This window comes from Chiloscyllium punctatum, chromosome 27 (assembly GCF_047496795.1).
Source record: "Chiloscyllium punctatum isolate Juve2018m chromosome 27, sChiPun1.3, whole genome shotgun sequence".
Classification (NCBI taxonomy): domain Eukaryota; kingdom Metazoa; phylum Chordata; class Chondrichthyes; order Orectolobiformes; family Hemiscylliidae; genus Chiloscyllium; species Chiloscyllium punctatum.
This window is the reverse complement of record NC_092765.1, coordinates 12,003,944-12,026,397: the sequence shown is the minus strand read 5'-3', so window position 1 is coordinate 12,026,397 and position 22,454 is coordinate 12,003,944. Positions and strand designations below refer to the sequence as shown.

Here is a 22,454-nt window from a genome sequence, read left to right as displayed (position 1 = left end):
TGGTTCAGGCAATTGAAATGTGATGCTGTTAATTATTTTGTGCAAACTTAGTGCAGTTTGCATCAACAGGTAAAGTACAACAAAAAGGCTATCCTCAACCAGAATTGCTCATCACAATGTCAAATTACCACATCTGTTTAAACAGCTAACATAATTGTCTGCCCTTACTTTTCAAAGTATTAGTTAAACTGGATTACCATTTGTATTATCATGATTTCTTTTGTTTCATTCTGCCTCTTATTTTCTTTAAATATTGACTTTTGTTGAACAGTGACATTGGCAAATGCTATCAACTGGTAATGATATATCACATTTGTGAATGAGTAAGGACTCCATTCTGTGAACTTATTTTGCATTATTTATTTCACAGGGTTAGTCTGAAGTACACAGATGGTGTTGGAGTCAACAAGTGAACAAACTGCAACTGTGTTTCTGAAGGCACAAAACTCCTCTTCTGGGGTTGGCGGGGGGGGTTTGTTGAGTGGGTTCCTCTTCTATTGCTAAACTCATAGAAACTGCAAGTAGTGACAATTTTGGGATAAATATTTGTAGGCATGGAGTAAATGGAAGCATTATCATATGCTTGATTTGGAGATGCCGGTGTTGGACTGGGGTGTACAAAATTAAAAATCACACAACACCAGGTTATAGTCCAACAGGTTTAATTGGAAGCACTAGCTTTCGGAACGACGCTCCTTCACCAGGTGATTGAACCTGATGAAGGAGCAGTGCTCCGAAAGCTAGTGCTTCCAATTAAACCTGTTGGACTATAACCTGATGTTGTGTGATTTTTTAACTTGATCATAGGCTACAATACTTATCAAACAAACTGGAAGTCTTTATAATTGTGATCCCACTGATTTCAAACTCCATCCAAACAAGAACTATCCTTTATCCCTCATTTTTTTATCCTGCTTTCCCAAAACGCATCTATGTTAGTTGCCTCAAATACCCTGATGGTGAGTTAATTGCCTGAATAAAGAATTTTCAAATCAAGCCACTCCAGGACTTAGAGACCATCTTATATTTTGGGCCCCATGATTTTGTCTTCTCTACAAAGAACATCAGTTAAATTTATCAGGCTTTTACGTACAGTTTTTCCTCTTCCCTTTTCATTTTGTTCTGGTCTGTTAAAGGCACATACATATTTTTCTGCTGATGAATTGTGGTTTAATGAGCCTGAGTTGCAGCTACATAGAAAAACACAAAGCTGCTCCAAATGCCCGGGTCAGGGTCATCATCATCCTTCAGGCAGCCAGTCAGCCTGCATATGGAAGAGTCCATCAGCAACATCTGCCTTTGCTGCATGCTTTAAATATCAGATTGCTGTCCCGTCATTCTATTGTTAATGATGTAGGCACTTATGAAATGGAATATGTTACGTTGGGAAAATTTTCCTTTTTGGATCCAAGTAGACCTTCAATCGTAGCCTCTGTCATCTGCCCAAGGGCAGGTTCACTGCTCATTTCTTCATACCTGGTGGGCCTATGATTTCCTCTTTAGTTGCTCAGTAGAGCCTACTTTGTTCAACTTCAATGAACCATGCAACTAGGGAAAGCAATATGAGGTGGTTCCTCATCATTTTTCTCATATGTGTTTAAAGGAGACACAAGTCCTCTTCCTGAAGGATCTTCCACTTGTAAATAACTGTAGTTCCTCAAAGTTCTGGCTGTTCCATCATTGCCATTGAAAATGTGGTGGATTTTACATTGACCGTGGCTCATAACTCCAAGTATGTCGTATGTAGCTGAGCCTAGAGTAGCTCGCAAAAGGGCACAGACAATCATCACTGAGGTCTCAAATGTTAATTTAATTTTTTTATTCACTTGTGGGAAATAGGCATTGCTGGCTGACTGTACCTCTTCGGATAATAATCAATACCATTTGCATGAGGCATTGACTGGGCCTTGATTGAATCCACAGCAGTTCCAAGCAGAAATGGGTTCCCTTGATCTATGAAGTGGTGTACTGAGTGAAATTTCTCAGGGAAGTCATAGAACTCCTGCAGAAACTGTTCCTTGACACACTGAGTGTGGGGGAAAGATCAGTCTGTCTCACTAGAATTTTCAGGCTTCTTTTCCATGAGGTGAAATCCTGGTGAAACTGGGTTCAGTTCCATTTACTGGCTTACTATTAGTAATTACACTAGAAATATGCCAGAGGAGTCCCCAGAATATAAGGAACAGGAGTGTGCATGTCAGCTCCTTGTTATTTAATTAGCTCATAGTGGGTTTGTGCCTCTATTCCATTTAACCACTTTTGCTCTATATCTGCAGTTGTCTTTAAACAACAAAAATCTAACAGTTTTAATCTTGAACTCTCCAATTTTCCTGGAGAGTTCCAGACTCTTACTACGCTGTCTGTGGAAAAAGTGCTTCCTGAGTTGACAGGAGATGTGCCCAAGCCAGATGTGAATTCTGGCTCACTCTATTCTCAGAATTTTCAGTTTTTGAACATTCTGTCTAGAGGTATACATTGTAGTTGTATCGAATAGAGGACTGTTTTGAATAGGGAGCATTCGGATGTTAATGCCCTATCTTTTAAGGGCAGTTATATATTCAGTATCATGTCAATACAATAAACATTTATAGATGTATGTTTCTCGCTGAGCTGGAAGGTTCGTTTTCAGACGTTTTGTCACCATACTAGGTAACAACATCAGTGAGCCACCAGTGAAGCACTGGTGTTTGTGACCCGCTTTCTAATTATGTGTTTAGTTTTCCTTGGGTTGGTGATGTACTTTCGTATGGGGACATCATTTCCTGTTCTTTTTCTCAGAGGGTGGTAGATGGGGTCTAACTCAATGTGTTTGTTGATAGAGTTCTAGGAATGCCATGCTTCTAGGACTTCTCATGTATGTCTCTTTTGGGTTTATCCTAGGATGGATGTATTGTCCCAGTCAAAGTGGTGTCCTTCCTCATCTACATGTAAGAATACTAGTGAGAGTTGGTCATGTCTTTTTGTGGCTTGTTGATGTTCATGTATCCTGGTGGCTAGTTTTCTGCCTGTTTGTCCAATGTAGTGCTTGTTACAGTTCTTGCAAGGTATTGTGTAAATGACATTAGTTTTGCTTGTTGTCTGTATAGGGTCTTTCAATTTCATTAGCTGCTGTTTTAGTGTGTTGATCGGTTTGTGGGCTACCATGATGCCAAGTGGTCTGAGTGTTTGGCAGTCATTTCATAGATGTCTTTGATGTTGGAGAGAGTGGCTAGGGTTTCTGGACGTGTTTTGACTGCTTGTTTGGGTTTGTTGCTGAAAAATCGGCAGATTGTGTTCATTGGGTACCATTTTCTTTGAATATGCTGTATAGGTGATTTTCCTCTGCTCTTCGTAGTTCCTGTGTGCTGCACTATGTAGTGGCTCGTTGAAATAATATTCTAATGTAGTTCATTTGTGGGTGTTGGGATGATTGCTTCTGTAGTTCAGTATTTGGTCAGTATTTGTTGTTTTCCTGTAGACACTGGTTTGAAATTCCCCATTGGCTGTTCGCTCTACTGTGGCACCTAGGAATGGCAGTTTGTTGTTGTTTTCCTCCTCTTTAGTGAATTTTATGCCAGTTTGTTTTATTTAGTGATGACAAAGGTGTCATCCACGTAGCAGACCCAAAGTTGGATGGTTGGCAGAGCTGTTTGTTCGAGTCTCTGCATTACTGCTTCTGCTAAGAACCCATACACCAAACATACACCAAGCACCATCAACTTCACCAGCAAGGACAACATCGTCAAGCTAGTGGACCTATGTCTTATCACCCACTTCACTTTCAATAACAAAACCTACAGACAAACCTACGGAACACCCATGGGATCTCAGATAACAGGGTTTTAAGCGGAGGTAGTAATGCAGAGACTTGAACAAACAGCTCTGCCAACCATCCAACCTAAACTTTGGGTCCGCTACATGGATAACACCTTTGTCAACATTAAATGAAACAAATTAGAGGAAACCTTTAAGACCATCAATTATATCCTTACTGACATAAAACTGGCATAAAAGCAACAACAAACTGCCATTCCTAGGTGCCACAGTAGAGCGAACAGCCAATGGGGAACTTCAAACCACTGTCTACAGGAAAACAACACATACAGACCAAATACTGAACTACAGAAGCAATCAGCCCAACAACCACAAACGAAGCTGCATTAGAACATTATTTCAACAAGCCCCCCCCACACTGCAGTACACAGGAATTACAAAGAGCAGAGAAACATTACCTATACAGTGTATTAAAAAAGAACGGGTATCCAATGAACCCAATCTGCCGATTTCTCAGCAATAAACCCAAACAAGCAGACAAAACATGTCCAGAAACCCTAACCACTTTCCCCTACATCAAAGACATGTTGGAAATAACTGCCAGACTACTCAGACCCCTTGGCATCATGGTAGCCCACAAACCCACCAACACACTAAAACAGCAGCTAATGAAATTGAAAGACCCTATACTGACAACAAGCAAAACTAATGTCATTTACATAATACCTTGCAAGAACTGTAACAAACACTACATTGGACAACAGGCAGAAAACTAGCCACCAAGATACATGAAGGTCAACTAGCCACAAAACAAGACACACACTCACTAGTATCCTTATATACTGATGAGGAAGGACACCACTTCGACTGGGACAACAGAAGCCAAACAGTGATACACACGAGAATTCCTAGAAGCATGGCATTCCAACTGGAATTCTATTAACAAACACATCGACTTGCACCCCATTTACCACCCACTGAGAAAAAGAACAGGACATGACATCACCACAGCAAATGACATCACCAACCCAAGGAAACCTAAACACATAAATAGAAAGCCGATCACTAACACCAGTGCTTCAATGGAGGCTCACTCATGATGTTACCTAGTATGGTGATAAAATGTTTGAAAACGAACCTTTCAGCTCAGCGAGCAAACTTACATCCAGAACCTCAACCAGAGCTACAAACCTTCTCAAAATTTCATAAATGCATTGCATAATCCCAACTGTAAGCATTATCAAGAGTTCCACATGCATTTGTGTTCCACATGAACACAAATTAAGAACTTCATCCAAGATGTTCTGAATCTGCAAGAAAGATGCATTAATTGGATTGTATTCATCTAACACTTAGTTACCGTAGCAATGAAGTTCAGGGATCACCATAGAGCCATACAGCACACCACGGTGTGAAATGATGAAAAACCTTATCCAGAATCAAAATTTTAACATAATATACAGAACAAACAGAAATACCCCACAGTACAATATTTTTTACAATGTGTTAATGGATTAGGAGTATTGCTGGAAAGGCCAACATTTATTGCCCTTGAAAAAGTAGTAGGAGAAAGTGAGGACTGCAGATGCTGGAGAGTCAGATTCGAAAAGCATGGTGCTGGAAAAGCACAGCAGATCACATTCCTGATGAAGGGCTCATATCCGAAACTCCGATTCTCCTGCTCCTCAGATGCTGCCTGACCTGCTGTGCATTTCCAGTGCCACACTTCTTGACTCTTGAGAAAGTAATGGTGAGCTGCCTTCTTGAAGGTGCACCCACAGTCTTGTTAGGATTGCAGTTCCAGGAGTTTGGCCCAGCAACAGTTAAGGAACTGTGGTCTGTGATTCAGAGAAAAAGTTGCTGGTGATGCTGTTCCCTGCAGCTACTGCCCTTCTAGCTGTTAAGAGATCAAACGTACTGTTGAAGGAACCTTGGTGAGTTCCTGTAGCATATGTTCCAATAGCTTGCAAATGAATTTATTTTTGGCCATTGTAGTCTTTTTTGTAGGATGCTTATGTATTCTCAACTGAGAAGCTCTTTAACTAGAAAAGCACAAACTTGCATTTTTGCAGCTCTGCATAATTGTACATAGTTGCTAGATTCTGTATGATAAACCTGCCAAAACTATTTTAACATATGGCATGGCATGGATATTGCCAGGACTGGGAAAATACTGAAAAACCCAAGAAATGTGGATGCTTAGTTTTTGTTTTTTTATTTCTCAAAAAAATAAAGCTTAGAGGCAAGATTGGATACACTGTTATTGAGCTGCTTGGAACAGGCTGAGGAGAGGTTTGATTCAAAGATAGAAAATTGTGAGGGACCTGGATAAAGTGGATGGGGAGGGTCTTTTTATCTTACCAGACAGGTCAGTGACAAAGGGACATTGACTTAAAATGATAGGTAGAAGGATTTGAGGAAATTCTTTTTCACCCAAAGGGGCTCAGACATGAAGCAAGGTCATGGATAAAGGATGACTTTAGTATCTTCGTGAGGGGAGAAAATTGTCTTTTTTAGGTTTATCTTTTCATTGTGCAACTGTCCATATTTACTGCTCAGAAAATAAGGTCTCCAGCAAGGTAACAAAGGTAAACTTTGATCTACAGAGAAACAAAGTAGAGGAAAGTCAGATAAGAAACTTATCCACTGAGTTTTTCTGATACACATGTCCTTGGTCATCACTGAACAGAGATAAAGGTTCATTGTGAGTTTAGATTTTTATAATAATTAATATTTGTTTTGTGATATCAAACTGACTATATCAAGCTTAAGCAGTATTCTGCCACATAAGCTCTTGTTTATTTGATCATGAATTATGTGTATCGCTGGTCAGGCAATCATTTATTGCAGATCCATAACTGCACTTGAGAAGGTGGTGATCAACCTCCTCCTTGAACAGCTGTGGTCTTTGGGTTTAAAACCATCTGCAGTGCCTTTGGGAAGGGAGTTCACCCAAGGTGAGTGAAAGAATGATGTGTCTTTTGGGTGGAAACTTACAGGTGATAGTATTATGTCGGGCCGTTTGCAAAATGCTGTCCAAGGAATCTTGATGCATTACTGCAGTAAATCTTGCAGATGGTACACACTATTGCCAGTGATTGTAGATGGTGAAGCAAGAGAAAGAGGTGGATGGGGTGCCAATCAAAAAGGTTGTTTTATAAAAATGACAAATGCTTATTTCTTAATCTTCTTTCCCTGGAAAGTTGATAATCCAGATGAGTGGATTCCATTGAAATGATTGCAGTGTAAACTGGGGATGGCTGGGATCTGAGTGAGACTTCTAGTTGGTCATCATTGTATTTTGATACAATGGACTCATAGGAACTGTATTATCTAGGAGGCAGCAGACATCCATCCAATCATTCTAGGTTGAACCTGAATCCAGGCCCCAAGGAAGATATCAGTGCTTTCACCTGAAGTACCTACACTATTTTTAATCATAAAAACAGAAGTGACATATGTGCTCAGCACTAAAGAACATATAGCAACTACTGCACATTTTACACATGTGCCAGCTTCCCCACTGGCTCAACACATCAAACAGTGAGTAAGAGAGCCACAAAGCCTAGGAACAGCACAAGGATGATTTCTGGTCTAATGTTGTGGCAGAATAGAAAGAAATGAAAAGCTCTGCAGTTGAAGATTCTGTGTTGCTAGTATACATGCGTGGATAGCAGATGACAAGAGGATTGGGCTCTCCTGTGATGACTTGCATGTTGTTAAACAGCTGCCAAAACTAAGAGTCACAGATGCAAGATTCTTACAAGTTGAGATAGTGAAATGCTTGTAGCCCCTGTATGTATCAATGTCCATCAATACTTTCAGAGGAGAAGAAAATATTGGCATGACAACAAATATCACTTTAAAGAAAAACAACCAACTGATTACAAATCTGGAGTAAAATAGCAGCTAAAGCATAAGGAACAGGTTCAAGCGTAGGCCATTTGGCCCATTAATCTTGCTGTGCAATTCGATAAGATCCTGGCTGATCTGACTATGGACTCAACTCCATTTCCCACTCTGTTGTTCTGTTGGATATGCCTAATGACTTCAACAGAAATAATTTGCCTTGAAAGATCAGTTAGTTCTTATTTTGCCTTCTGCAATTGAAAGCTGCTTCAGACATTTTATTAAAAAAGATTTGCATAAATATTGGAAAGGATTCTGACAGATAGGATATATGACTATTTGGAAAAACATAGTTTGATTAAAGATATGACTTTGTGAGGGGCAGGTCATGCCTCACAAGTCTTACTGAGTTCTTTGAGGATGAGATGAGACAAGTTGATGAAGGCTGAGAAGTGGATGTGGTGTATGTGGATTTCCGTAAGGCATTTGATAATATTTCCCAAGGTAGGTTCATTCAGAAAGTTAGGAGGTATGGGATACAGGGAGGTTCTGCTGTCTGAATACAGAATTGGCTGGCCGAAAGAAGACAGTGAGTGGTAGTATTCTGCCTGGAGGTCGGTGACCACTGGTGCCCCACAGGGATCTGTTCTTGGGCCTCTGCTCTTTGTAGTTTTTATAAATGATCTGGATGAAGAAGTGGAAGGGTGGGTTAGTAAATTTGCTGATGACACAAAGGTCGGTGGTGTTGTATATAGTGTTGAGGGTTGTTGCAGGCTCCAACATAGAAGCATAGAGTCACAGAGATGTACAGCGTGGAAACAGACCCTTTGGTCCAACCCGTCCATGCCGACCAGATGTCCCAACCCAATCTAGTCCCACCTGCCAGCACCCAGCCTATATCCCTCCAAACCCTTCCTATTCATATACCCATCCAAATGCCTCTTAAATGTTGCAATTGTACCAGCCTCCACCACTTCTGCAGAGCTGGGCTGAGAAGTGACAAAACGAGTTCAACCAGTATAAATGCTAAGTGATTCATTCTGGGAAGTCAAATTTGAATGCTGAATACAGGGTTAAAAACAGGATTCTTGGTAGTGTGAAGGAACTATGAGATCTTGGGGTCCATGTACATAGATCCCTCAAAGTTGCTACCCAAGTTGATAGGGTTGTTAAAAAGGCGTATTGTGCAGTGGAGATTTACCAGAATGCTGCCTGGATTGGAGGGCTTATCTTATGAAGAAAGGTTGAGGGCTTTTCATGCTGGAGAGAAGAAAGAAGAGAGGTGACTTGATAGAGGTATACAAGGTAATGAGAGGCATAGATGGAGTAGATAGCCAGAAACTTTTCCCCAGTGCAGAAATGGCTGTCACGAGAGGTCATAATTTTAAGGTGATTGGAGGAAGGTAAAGGGAGATGTCAGAGGTAAGTTCTTTACGCAGAGAGTGGTGGGTGTGTGGAATGCACTGCCAGCAGTGGTAGTAGCGTCAGAGACATTAGGGTCAGTTAAGCGACTGCTGGACAAGCACATGGACGTCAGTAAATTGAGGGGTGTGTAGGTTAGGTTGATCTTAAATTACGATAAATACTTGGCACAACATCGTGGGCCAAAGGGCCTGTACTGTGCTGTACTGTTTTATGTTCTAAATTGTGTCCAACTGCTGGTTAGGATTTCCTATAATAATCTATATTATATGTAAGAGAATGCAACTGGCTAATACTTAACATATGATAGTTATGTGTGGAAGAGCATAAACAATAGATTTTGTTAGTTCTGTTGAGGAATTGCATTCCCAGCTATGAACTCACTTTTCCTGAGTCATTGCAAACCAGTATTCTTTGGATTCATTCTGGCTCATATCCTCAGATGTGGTTGATCCAAACTGAAATAGATTTCTCCCTTTCTTGGGAAGTCTGACTTTCAGACACAAAAACATCAATCGAAATTTGTCTTCCTCATCGTCTGAGTGATGTAGATCTGCAATAAAAGATGATTTACAATAGCTGTACATCAAATTATACATTTTAGGATGAAAGGATATAAACACACAGTTGTATTTTAATGAGTAGACCATGGATGCACAGTGCTTTTGCAAACATATTTTGAACACGAACATAAACTTGCAATTCTAATTACATTACTTATCAATGACATTGAAAGCACAACACCAGCTTAAAGGGAAAGCAGAAGGGCTAATTACAGTAACAGCTTTAACACCGACCACAACATATTCACACCAATCAAAATAATCATCAATGATAAGTTGGGCTTTTCACTTAATAGTCAAACAATCAGTTTTGCAGAGAGCATCTACTCTTGATGTCTTCAGTGTTTTTTGCCTTCTGCCTTTCTCCTTCAATACAACCTACAAATAACAATTGCAGTAACTGGGATATGGAAACTCAGATGTAATTTCTACAACTTAATCAGGTTCTGAAGGCAGAAAGAAGCACTGGCCAAACCAGATTCATGCTGTAGGGTTATGTGTGGAATTGGGCAGGCTGAAATACGACTAGCTAAGAATGAGAGTAGTTTAGCCTGTACTAATTACAGCAGTTGCAATATAGGATGATGCCTGCACAGCACAGAGGTAGGAGAATATTTCACTCCCCTCTTCTTCCAGTAAGTGGACATTGTAATCGATAGAGGTGTTTCTGGTGTCAGTGCTCAGTTACTAGAAATCAGAACCAGCTCTGTTTGGACTGAAGCTGATTTCAGGAGAGATTCAAACATCTTGTGCTGGGGTCACTTCATCATGTGAGGTTACATGAGTCCTTGTGAAAGATATCAGTGGCATCTCCTGATTGCTGAACATAAAAAGAAATTCTCGAAGAACAGAAAGAACTTCGGATGCTGTCAATCAGAAATGATAACAAGTTGCTGGAAAAGCTCAGCAGGTCTCGCAGCATCTGTGAAGAGAAATCAGAGTTAACGTTTTAAAATTAGAGATATCTGTTTTGAGGAAGGGTCACTGGACCCAAAGCATTAACTCTGATTTCTCTTCACAGATACTGCTAGACTTGCTGAGCTTTTCCAGCAATTTCTGTTTTTAAGTTCTTGAAGAAGTTGCTTATTTGAAATACTGTGCATCATCCCTCTAAGATTAAAGGCAGAGTGAGTATTTTAAACGGCTGTCAGTGTTCACCCAGAATTTACAACAAATGTCTGAAAGATTAAAGGATACAATTGTAAAAGAGTTCCTACTTGCTATTCAGTATCACTTGAACATGTTTGTGAGTGGAGAGAGTTTATCACTGCCTGGGGTCGCATAGGAAGAGTGGTTGTTAGGCAAAGCACTGATGGATAGCCGACACCTACAGAAATGTCCCAACAACAATGACTGCCTTCAGTGAAGGAAACCAGAACGCTGACAAGAAATACTTGGTATTAGCAAAAGGTCCACAGGATAAATATAAATCAGATTTAAATTACGACAACACTGCAACGATTGATCTTTTATCTGGTCCAGATAGAAGAGGATGTAAAAACATACTGACTGCTAATAAAGAAATCTAAAGTGTTGCTTAAAATTAATTTGAAACAGTAGAATGCAAGAACAAAGATTCAACAATCAAAAGTAATGTATCAGGCATTATTTCCCACTTTGTGATCAATGTGTGCTATAAAACTCACCAAGGAAGGTTGTGGAGGCAACAAGTCTTAAAGCATTTATGAGACAATTAGATACTGCAACTGACATAGAGATGATAAGCTGAACGGACTTTGTTATTCATTACTACATTGTGCTCTTTTGCATAAGTAAAGATATAACATTTATACAACATCTTTCATGATTTTACAGGATTCAAAAGCGTACTTGGCCAATAGGATACTTTTAAAAGCATTGTCCCTGCTGTAATATTGTAAATATAATTTGTACAAAATACAGGCAGTTCCCCAAGGAAAATTATAATTTAATTGCAGTCTGATTTTGGTGAAGAAGCCATAGGAAGCTAAATGGAAATAGTCATTTGTTTTGAATTGTATGGTCATAATTGCAAATTAAGTCATAGTAAAAGCTTCCAGCTACATTGTCTGAAATTAACAGAACAGGTGACTAATTCCATTTCAAAGCAGAATGCATATCCGTCAACGGACAGGGAACAGGCACTGATCTTTCTTTTCCTACTTCACAAAAAGAGTGTATTTTTTGTAACAGCTAGTTTGCCAGTTATTTAATTCACAAGACGTGAGAGCAAAGGATTTTTAAATAAAATTTTTACAATCATTTTGGTACTTGTGACACTTTGGAAATTGCTGTAATGCAATGACAATAAGCGTACAATCCTAGTCAATGGAAAGGTCAACTTATGTCTGCCATATAACAGCTAATTGGCTCGAAAATCTGCAGGGGCAAAGATCACCCCTACGGCAGGGACTGTGGCACCTCACTGAATCCAGCCCATTGGTTCATAAGCATGGCTCTTTTTGGCATGCAAAGTAACTCACAGATACCTACAGTTCAGTCGTTGGTCAACTAGTGCTCCAAGTGTCAGTGCAGAAACAATGGGCTGAAAGCTTCCTTCTGCACCATAACACTTCTGCGATTATGGGTGAATGTTTCAGCTCTACCCCTTCCAAAAAACCTTCTTATTGACTTAGAACTGGGCTTTGTCATGGATGTGTCAAAATTCAGAGAGTCACAACACTACAACACCAACTGGACTTCAAAAGCAATTCATTGGTTGAAAGCCATTTGAGGTGTCCTGAGACAGTGACGGCACTTGAGAATTTTTTTTAACTTTAATCAATTACAACCTGGCAGCATTTAACTATTTTTTAATCTTATAAGTATTTTAGCTCTGATTCGCAAGGACTGGTATCCATCATCTAAATCTGAGTGTTATTCAATCAAATCCCATTTCTTTATCATTGTATCACAAATGTAGTTGTAAGTTTCTCATGGATTCATATTCAGTTTAAGGGAGTTGAATTTATTAAAAGTGAGAGCTGCTCACAAACCGCAGTTTACCGGAATCAGAATTAGAACAACACTAATATAAAAACAGTTTACAACTGGAGGGTTGGCTGGAACCTGACGCAGAGACAAAACTAGTCAAGGATGATAACCACCAGCCTCATCAATTTAAATGTCTTTTAACCGTCTTTGGATTAATGCATGTGCAACTTTGGTCACTGCTTGATTGGCACTGATGATTGTGGCTTTCCTATTTACATTGTATTGTGCAGAAATGATTGGTGCAGATGGCTTTGCTTGTCTGGATTTGCATCATCAGTTCTATGAAACCACTCTTTTCTGATTTCATGCAGCAGTACAGTAGTCCCTTGTACCCGCAGGGGATACATTCCAAGACTGTGGATAGGTGCGAACCCATTCATTTAAATGGGAAATGTACTTTCCCAGCAGATTCCTAGTCCCTGGTTCTGGAATGTTCCCTTTTTATTTGTTCGAGCTGCGGTGAACCCCGGGTAACTGAAATCACGGTAACCAGACCCGCAGATACAGGGGTTGCCCTGTACTTAAACAACTAGAAATGCAGAAAAAGAGAGATCAAAATTGTACTTCAATGTGCTGATCTTGCTGATAATTAACAATTCTTCAACCAAATTAGCAATCGATGTGGAAATAAATAAGACTATAATGTTGATTTTTGATTATCAAAAACATATTATGGTAAATTTCTAAATTCCACAGATAATTTCAGTTGGAAGAACCTTGGACAGAGATAAGACTTCAACAGTAAAGTGCTGACTGCATGAGTGGTGCTCTTATATCAACTTGGATCCCCTCACTATTAGCATAAGACTGCTGAAATTGCTGTGAAGTTTTTTTCCAAAATCTGCTAGATTGAACTATCAACAATCAATTGCTAAACTATACAAACAGTATACATGGAGCTATCAATTCAATTCGCAAGTTATGTCAGAGTTAATTATTCCCCTCACTTTTATCTTGAATGCCAGACAATTTGCAAAGAACTTTCATTTCCTGTGTCTGGAGAATGTAATACATTCTGTTCGCTCACCATGTTCTAAAAAAAAGCAGCTGCTACTGTTAAGTAGCCTCTCCAGTAGCACTGGTCAGTTAAAAGAAACTTGAGCTCTCATGCACAGCTTCTCCAACTTGGTTGATCAAAATGTAATTTCTCAACCTCTGCTCAGATCTTCAGTTCAAAGAGCTGTCTGCTAATAATGAATATCCCATAATCATTTATATTGATGATAAAAATGTATTATTTAGAGAAATATAAAACCAAGAAGAAAATATTTGCACGCTACTTTCTTTGGACAACAATCAGGCTATGGCTGATGAGTGACAAGTAATATTCATGCCTCACAAATTTCAGACAATGATACCTTCAACAAGAGAAAATTTAGTCATCATCCCATAACGCTCAACTCACCTTTATATTGGCTGAATCCCTTATCTTGACATATATGCATTGGGTTTGGGGAGTGTGGTGGTGTGACTATTGACCAGAAACTGAACTGGACCAGTCATACAAACACTGTGGTTGAGCATTGCAGAGGCTGGCAAATATGCAATAGGTTACTCACCTCCTGGCTCTCTGAAGCCAATCTACTATGTAGAAGGAAGAAGTCAGGAATGTGATGGAATACTAGGAAGAGCAAATTACTGCAGATGATGGAATCTGTACTGAAAACAGAAAATGCTGGAGTTCACAGTGGATCAGGCAGCATCCATGGAAAGAAAGCAAGCTAATGTTTCAGGTCTAGATGCCTCTTCATCATTTTTTGTTTTCAGTGTGATGGAATACTCTCCACTTGCCTGGATAGATGCAGCTTTAACAACATTCAAGAAGCTCAACACCATCCAGAACAAAGTAGTCCACTTGGCAGGCACCACCCCCCCCCATTCAATAAACCAAACATTTGTTCTCTCCACCACCGATGCAAAGTGGGCTGTAACGACTGGAAGTAGAGCCTAGCGAGGAAGACAGGAGGGCAACAATGGCAGGAGTTTCTGTGTGTAATTGAGGATACAGTGCAGAGGTTCATCCAAAAGAAAAGGAAGATTATTTGGGGGGGGGGGGGGGGGTGGGTGCAAGGGGGAGGAATTAGACAGCCATGGCTGACAAAGAAAGTCAGGAAATGTATCAAAGAAAAAGAGACAGCCTATAAAGTGACCAAGAGCACTGGGAAATCAGAAGATTGGGAAGACTACAAAAACCAACAGGGGATAACAAAGAGAGAAATAAGGAAGGAGAGGATCAAATATGAATGTAGGCTAGCCAGTAATATTAGAAATGATAGTAAAAGTTTCTTTCAATATATAAGAAACAAATGAAAGGCAAAAGTAGACATTGGGCTGCTCCAAATTGAAGAAGCAAGGCTAGTGCGGGGAGAGAAGGAAATAGCTGAAGAACTTAATAAGTACTTTGTGTCAATCTTCACATTGGAAGACAGCAGTAATATCCCAACAATTAAGAAGAGTCAGGAGGCAGAGTTGAGTATGGTAGCCATTACAAAAGAGAAAGTGCTCGAAAAGCTAAAGGTCTAAAGATTGATAAATCTCCTGGCCCCAATGAGCTACATCCTAGAGTTCTGAGGGAGGTGGCTGAGGAAATAGCGGAGGCGCCGGTTTTGATCTTTCAAAAAATCCTTGGAATCGGGGAAAGTCACAAATGATTGGAAAATTGCAGTTGTAACCCCCTTGTTCAAGAAAGGATCAAGACAAAAGATGGAAAATTATAGGTCAATCAGCCTAACCTCGGTTGATGGTAAAATTCTCGAATGCATCATTAAGGATGAGATTTCTAAATTCTCGGAAGTACAAGGTTGGATTAGAACAAGTCAGCATGGATTTAATAAGGGGAGGTTATGCCTGACAAGCCTGCTAGAATTCTTTGAAGACATAACAAGTAGGTTAGACCATGGAAACCCGATGGATGTTATCTATCTAGACTTCCAAAAGGCCTTTGATAATGTGCCTCACAGGAGGCTGCTGAGTAAGGTGAGGGCACATGGTGTTCAAGGTGAGCTACTGGCATGGATTGAGAATTGACTGTCTGACAGAAGGCAGAGAGTTGGCAGCCGGTGACAAGTGGTGTCCCGCAGTGTTCAGTGTTGGGGCCGTAGCTGTTCACTTTATATATTAATGATCTGGATGAAGGGACTGGGGGCATTCTGGTGAAGTTTGCCGATGATATGAAGTTAGGTGGACAGGCAGATAGTCCTAAGATTTAGACAGTTTAGGAGAGTGGTCCAGGAAATGGCTGATGAAATTCAAATGCGAGGTCTTGCTCTTTGGAAAAGAAAATACAGGCATGGACTATTTTCTAAACGGTGAGAAAATTCAGAAAGCCAAAGTACAAAGGAATCTGGGAGTGCTAATCCAAGATTCTCTAAAGGTTAACTTGCAGGTTGAGTCTGTGACTGAGAAAGTGAATCTAATGTTGTCATTTATCTCAAGAGGGTTGGAATATAAAAGCAGCAATGTCCTTCTGCGACTTTATAAAGCTTTAGTTAGGCCCCATTTAGAATACTGTGTCTAATTTTGGGTCCCACACCTCAGGAAGGACATTCTGGCACTGCAGTATGTCCAGCGGAGATTCACACAGATGATCCCTAGAATGGTAGGCCTAACATACGATGAATGGCTGAGGATCATGGGATTGTATTAATTAGAGTTTAGAAGGTTGACGGGAGATCTAATAGAAACTTACAAGATAATGCATGGCTTAGAAAGGGTGGACTCTGGGAAGTTGTTTTCGTTAGGTGGGGAGACTACGACCCGTGGGCACAACCTTAGAATTGGGGGGGTCAATTTAGAATGGAAATGAGGAGACATTTCTTCAGCCAGAGAGTGGTGGGCCTGTGAAATTCATTGCCATGGAGCACAGTGGAGGCTGGGAGATTAAATGTCTTCAAGGTAGAGATTGATAAATTCTCCATCTCGCAAGGAATTAAGGGCTACGAGGAGAGCGTGGGCAGTGGAGTTGAAATGCCTATCAGCCACAATTAAATGGTGGAGTGGACCCGATGGGCCAAATGGCCTTACTTCCATGCCTATGTCTTATAGTCTTACGATGCACTGCAGCAACTCATTGAGACTCCTTCATAAGAACTTTCAAATTCTCTGACCTCTACTATCTGGAAGGACAAGGACAGTAGATATATGGGAATACCTTCAGCAATTTTCCCTCTAAGATTAGATTAGATTACTTACAGTGTGGAAACAGGCCCTTCAGCCCAACAAGTCCACACCAACCCGCCGAAGCGTAACCCACCCATTCCCCTACATTTACCCCTTTACCTAACACTACAGGCAATTTAGCGTGGCCAATTCACCTGAAGTGCACATCTTTGGACTGTGGGAGGAAACCAGAGCACCCGGAGGAAACCCACGCAGACACAGGGAGAATGTGCAAACTCCACACAGTCAGTCGCCTGAGTCGGGAATTGAACCCGGGTCTCTGGCACTGTGAGGCAGCAGTGCTAACCACTGTGCCACCGTGCCGCCCACAACATCCAGATTTGGAAGTACATCTTTGTTCTTTTACTGTCAATGGGTAAAAATCCTGGAACTCCACTCCCAACAGTACTTACATCACATGGACTGCAATAGTTGGAGAAGACAGCTCACCATAACCTTCATAAGAACAATAATGGATAGGCAATAAATGCTGCCCTGCCAGCAATTCTCACATACTTTGACAGAATAAATTATCTTCATGGTCATTAAGTAAAATTTGCGGAGTTGGTCATCAGTATTGCTGTAAAATCCCACAGAATTGTATTATCAAATGTACCGAAATATTATGAGATCAATTAATAACAAATAATGTTTATGATGGTTCTCTAACACCTAGAGTGGCTATGCTTTCCAATGTTAGATAAAGTTGGTTTTGTTGTTAAAAGTAGTGTACAACTAAGTCACACCATATAGGAAGCATCAAATTTGATGTTGGGTAAACAATTTTAAGCAGGGAGCTTGCTGTAAAGGTATTACAACTGGTTTAGCGTTTCTGAGTTACAGATAGCAACAACATTTTTCTCAGATTTTTGCATCAGCTCAGCATCTAGTAAACGTGTGTAGACGTTGAGCGAGGGACAGGTTCAGGTTTAGCATTAATACCTTATCTCTAGTTGCCCCAACAGGTTGAGCAAGACAGAGAATATTGAAATCTATTGAGAAGAACACTGTTGCAGGGTTATCAAATGGTATTTAATTTCTATTGCATGAACTGGTCTGGTATGGGACAAACAATTTCAGAGAAGACTAAATGATTTTGCATCAATCAGACCACAGCTAGAGCACTGTGAGCAGTTTTGGGCCCCTTAGCTAAGGAAAGATGTACTGGAATTGGAGGCAGACCAGAGAAGGTTCACTAGGCTCATACAGGTATGGAGGGACTGCCTTATGAAGAGAGATTGAGTAGACTGGGCATGTACTCATTGGAATTTAGAAGAATGAGAGGTAATCTTATTGAAACATGCAGGTTTTAAAGAGGCCTGACAGGCAGATGCAGAAAGGTTGTTTCCCCTCATAGAAGAGTCCACAACCAGAGGGCATAATCTCAGAATAAGGGGGTCACACATTTAAGACATGAGGAGGAATTTCTTCTCTCTGAGAAAAAAAACTGTGGATAGCTGCAACACAAAGGGATTTGCAGGTACTTTTGCCTCATACACAGAAAGCTAGCACACAGGTGCAGCAGGTAATCAGGAAGGCGAACGGAATGTTGGCCCTTATTTTAAGAGGGTTGGGGTATAAGAGCAGAGAAATCTTACTGCAACTGTACAAGGAGCTGGTGAGACCATATCTAGAGTACTGTGAGAACGCATGTTCTCTTATTTAAGAAAAGTTAACATCTCATTGGACACAGTTCAGAAAAAGTTCACAAGGATAATTACTGGTATGAAGGGATTGTTTTATGAGCAAAAGCTAAACAGGTTGGGACTCTACTCACTGGAGTTTAGAACAGTTGATCTGATTGAAATGTATTGGAGTTTGAGAGTGCTGATCAGAATAAATGCTCGCCATAGAGCAATAGGGGCAAAGTCCTTGTATGTATTTATGGCTGAAATAGATTCTTGATCATCAAGGGTTACAAGAAAGGACATGAAAGTGAATGTGAGGAATATTGGATCAGCCATGATCCTACTGAATAGACTCAAGGCACCAAACAGACTACTCCAGTTCCTTATGAGCTGCCAGAGGAAGTGGTGGAGGCTGGTACAATTGCAACATTTAAGAGGCATTTGGATGGGTATATGAATAGGAAGGGTTTGGAGAGATATGGGCCAGGTGCTGGCAGGTGGGACTAGATTGGGTTGGGATATCTAGTCGGCATGGACAGGTTGGACCGAAGGATCTATTTCCATGCTGTACATCTCTATGACTCTATAACAGTTGTCAGGTTTGGGAGGGAAAGGAAAAAGGAAGGCCAAAATTGGAAGAAAGAAATATTTTTTACTTTAGCAAAGTGACTACAAAATTAATTGCAACTTTTCAATTGACGTACTTTTTTTAAGAGACTCATCAAATCCCTACAGTGGAGAACAAGGCCATTCAGCCCATGGAGTCTACACTGACCCTCTGAAGAGCACCCCACAGACATTCAGTCACTTACCATATCTCATAACCTCACATTTACCATATTCAACTGCTCTACACATCCCTGAACACTATGGACAATTTAGCATGGCAAATCCACCTAATTGGTACATCTTTGGTGTATGGAAGGAAACCACAGCACCTGGAGGAAACATGCAAACTCCACATCGATAGTTGCCAAGGTTGGAATTGAACCTGGGTCCCTGGCACTGTGAGGTGGCAGTACTAATCACTGAGACATGATGCTACCCATAATAGAGTTTTATTAAATGTTTCTTTTCAAATAATAATCCAAGTTCATCTCTCCCTAAATACCATATATGACCTAGAAAATCAATGTAAACATGTTCTCCAGAGTTCATTTCCCTGTCATTTGTTAGTACGGAACTTGATTTTTGTTTACACACATTGTCCGTCTTTTATCTTTACCTTGATGAGTGCAAGTGAAACACTTCGACAAAACAATTCAACAAAACGTGTCTTTTTTCACCAATACAATGTTACATTTGAAACACATTTTTTCAAGGTCTTAGGCAGTTTGTTGCAGTGAGTGAGAAGCATTCACATTGAAGGATAGTTTCCACTGCAACAATGAAATAATTAAAAACTGATGAAAACACATTAGAAGAATGTTTCATTAATGTAGTTAATATGATATTTCAACAGCTTTAATGCTGGTTCATTCATGAGTCTATCAATGTCATGGATGGGTGAGCTTAAGATGCCAAGTTTTATGCTTTAGTAGTTCAAGGTTAATTATAATTTTCAAGTACTTGATTTTCCCATTTAAAGCAAATGGTTCTTTTTTAAAAGTTGGTTGATCTTAGTATTGCCTTCAAAATGGGAAGTCTCTTTTCATGAATTCTGTTCTATAATTTTCAATCTAATTCCTTTAATAATAGTACTGTTCTCATGAACTTCTAAAATCTCAATCAGTACAGTAATGGGAAGAGAAGGGCGATCTCTTCCAGAGAGTGGTGGGTGTGTGGAATGCTCTGCCCCAGAGGGTGGTGGAGGCCCAGTCTCCAGATTCATTTAAGAAAGAGTTGGATAGAGCTCTCAAGGAGAGTGGAATCAAGGGTTATGGAGATAAGGCAGGAACAGGATACTGATTAAGGATGATCAGCCATGATCATATCGAATGGTGGTGCAGGCTCGAAGGGCAGAATGGCCTACTCCTGCACCTATTGTATATTGTCTATTATCATATCTTTTGGGATTACAGTTTGATGACATGTTTGGTAATTTAAGTTCTTTTTAATGTTAAGGGACTGCAGCTGACAGCAAATTCATGATTATCTTGTTTTCTTATAAATAATTTTTAAATCAATCAGTCTGGATATGTTATAACACACCTTTAATGCAAAACAGATTGAACCCTGACCTATTAGACACAGGTAGGGACACCGTCACTGCACCAAAGATCCACCAATATGTTGTAATAACATCTCATGTGTTGCAGCTGAAAGCAGCAATTTTTTCTTTTTGGTATTAATGAAGGTACAAATCAGAGGATAGCTTAGCTGCAGTTAATCCTGTTCAAATGACACTACTTTTCATCACTCCTACAGCTACAACTATTTCACTTTGCTAATAGCTGATAGAAATGAAAAGAGGTAGAAATGTAAATGGTTGTGAGTAGGACATGGGGCCTTCTCACCTTCTCTAGTGTATTTCATCTCAATTTTTAAAAACTGAAAAGAGAAACGATAGGAAACTGTTGGGCAGCATGGTGGCTCAGTGGTTAGCACTGCTGCCTCACAGTGCTAGGGACCCAAGTTTGATTCCTGCCTTGGGTGACTGTCTGTGTGGAGTTGCACATTCTCTCAGTGTCTGTGTGGGTTTCCTCCAGGTGCTCTAGTTTCTTCCCACAGTCCAAAGATGTGCAGGTTAGATGGTTTAACTGTACTAAATTGCCCCGTAGTGTCCAGGGATGTGGTGGGTTAAACCCACATACCAAATGATCTCGAAGCATCTCATTAAGGGTTAAGCACTTACACCATCATATGTTTCTGCCAGTCATACAAACTTAGTCAAAAACAATGCCTTCCTTTCATATACGGTTCCAATAAGTCAAGCTTCCCAAGCAAAGGCATGATGAAAGAAATGCTTACTTCAACTCAAAGACAACTGTTGCAAGTGAGTTTCTTCAGGAACTTGCTTTGTTGTCATCACCACTGAAATAACTCCACAGAGGTCGGTATCACACACCAAGACACCCTTTATTTAAATGTGAACTTGACTTTGATACTGCCTCTTCAGAGTCAGCTATCAGAGTGACAGAATCTCTGACTCTGTTCTTTTTATCTGTCAGCCAGGACTCCCTGATTGGACTAGATTAACAGCCCCAATCAGAAATTCATATTCTATGACATTCAACTGGGTGACCTTATTACAACCACTAAAGTGTACATTACTAATTTGGACTTCAATGTAATGAGTATGATCAAAAAGTTCATGGATAGAACATAGAACATTACAGTGTAGTACAGCCCCTTTGGCCCTTGATGTTGCGCTGCCCTGTGAAACCAATCTGAAGTCCATCTAACCTAAACTATGTCATTCTTGTCCATATGCCTATCCAATGACCATTTAAATGCCCATAAAGTTGGTGAGTCTACAACTGTTGCAGGCAGTGCGTTCCACACCCCTATTACTCAGAGTAAAGAAACAACCTCTGACATCTGTCCTATATCTATCACCCCTCAATTTGAAGCTATGCCCCCACGTGCTAGCCATCACAATGGCTCCCACTATCCACCTGATCTAACTCACTGATTATCTTATATGTCTCAATTAAGTCAACTCTCAACCTCCTCTCTAACGAAAACAGTCTCAAGTCCCTCAACCTTTCCTCGTAAGGCTTTCCCTCTATACCAGCCGACATCCTAGTAAATCTCCTCTGAACCCTTTCCAAAGCTTCCACATCCTTCCTATAATGTGATGACCAGAACTACATGCAATACTCCATGTGCGGCTGCACCAGAGTTTTGTACAGCTGCAGCATGACCTCATGGTTCTGAAACTCAACCCCTCTACCAATAAAAGCTAACACTCCATATGCCTTCTTAACAGCTCTATCAACTTGGCTGGCAACTTTCAGGGATCTATGTTAATGGACACGGAGATCTCTCTGCTCATCTACACTACCAAGAATCCTACCGTTTGCCCAGGACTCTGCATTTCTGTTTCTCCTTTTAAAGTGAATCAACTCACACTTTTCCACATTAGACTCCATTTGTCACCTCTCAGCCCAATTCTGCAGCTTATCTATGTCCCTCTGTAACCTACAACATCCTTTGGCACTATTCA

The 22,454-nt window shown here is 40.3% G+C and overlaps 1 protein-coding gene across 11 annotated transcripts in view; it reads right to left on the bottom strand.

Annotated features, from left to right (window-relative positions):
* Window positions 1-22,454, bottom strand: part of LOC140453422 (nuclear receptor coactivator 7-like) — a 115,124-nt gene that overhangs the window by 26,982 nt on the left and 65,688 nt on the right. For all 11 annotated transcript variants that reach the window (XM_072548079.1, XM_072548082.1, XM_072548076.1 and 8 more), the window contains one exon: window positions 9,409-9,577. In XM_072548079.1, the coding sequence (XP_072404180.1) occupies window positions 9,409-9,577 (169 nt within the window). The remainder of the gene's footprint in view (window positions 1-9,408; window positions 9,578-22,454) is intronic.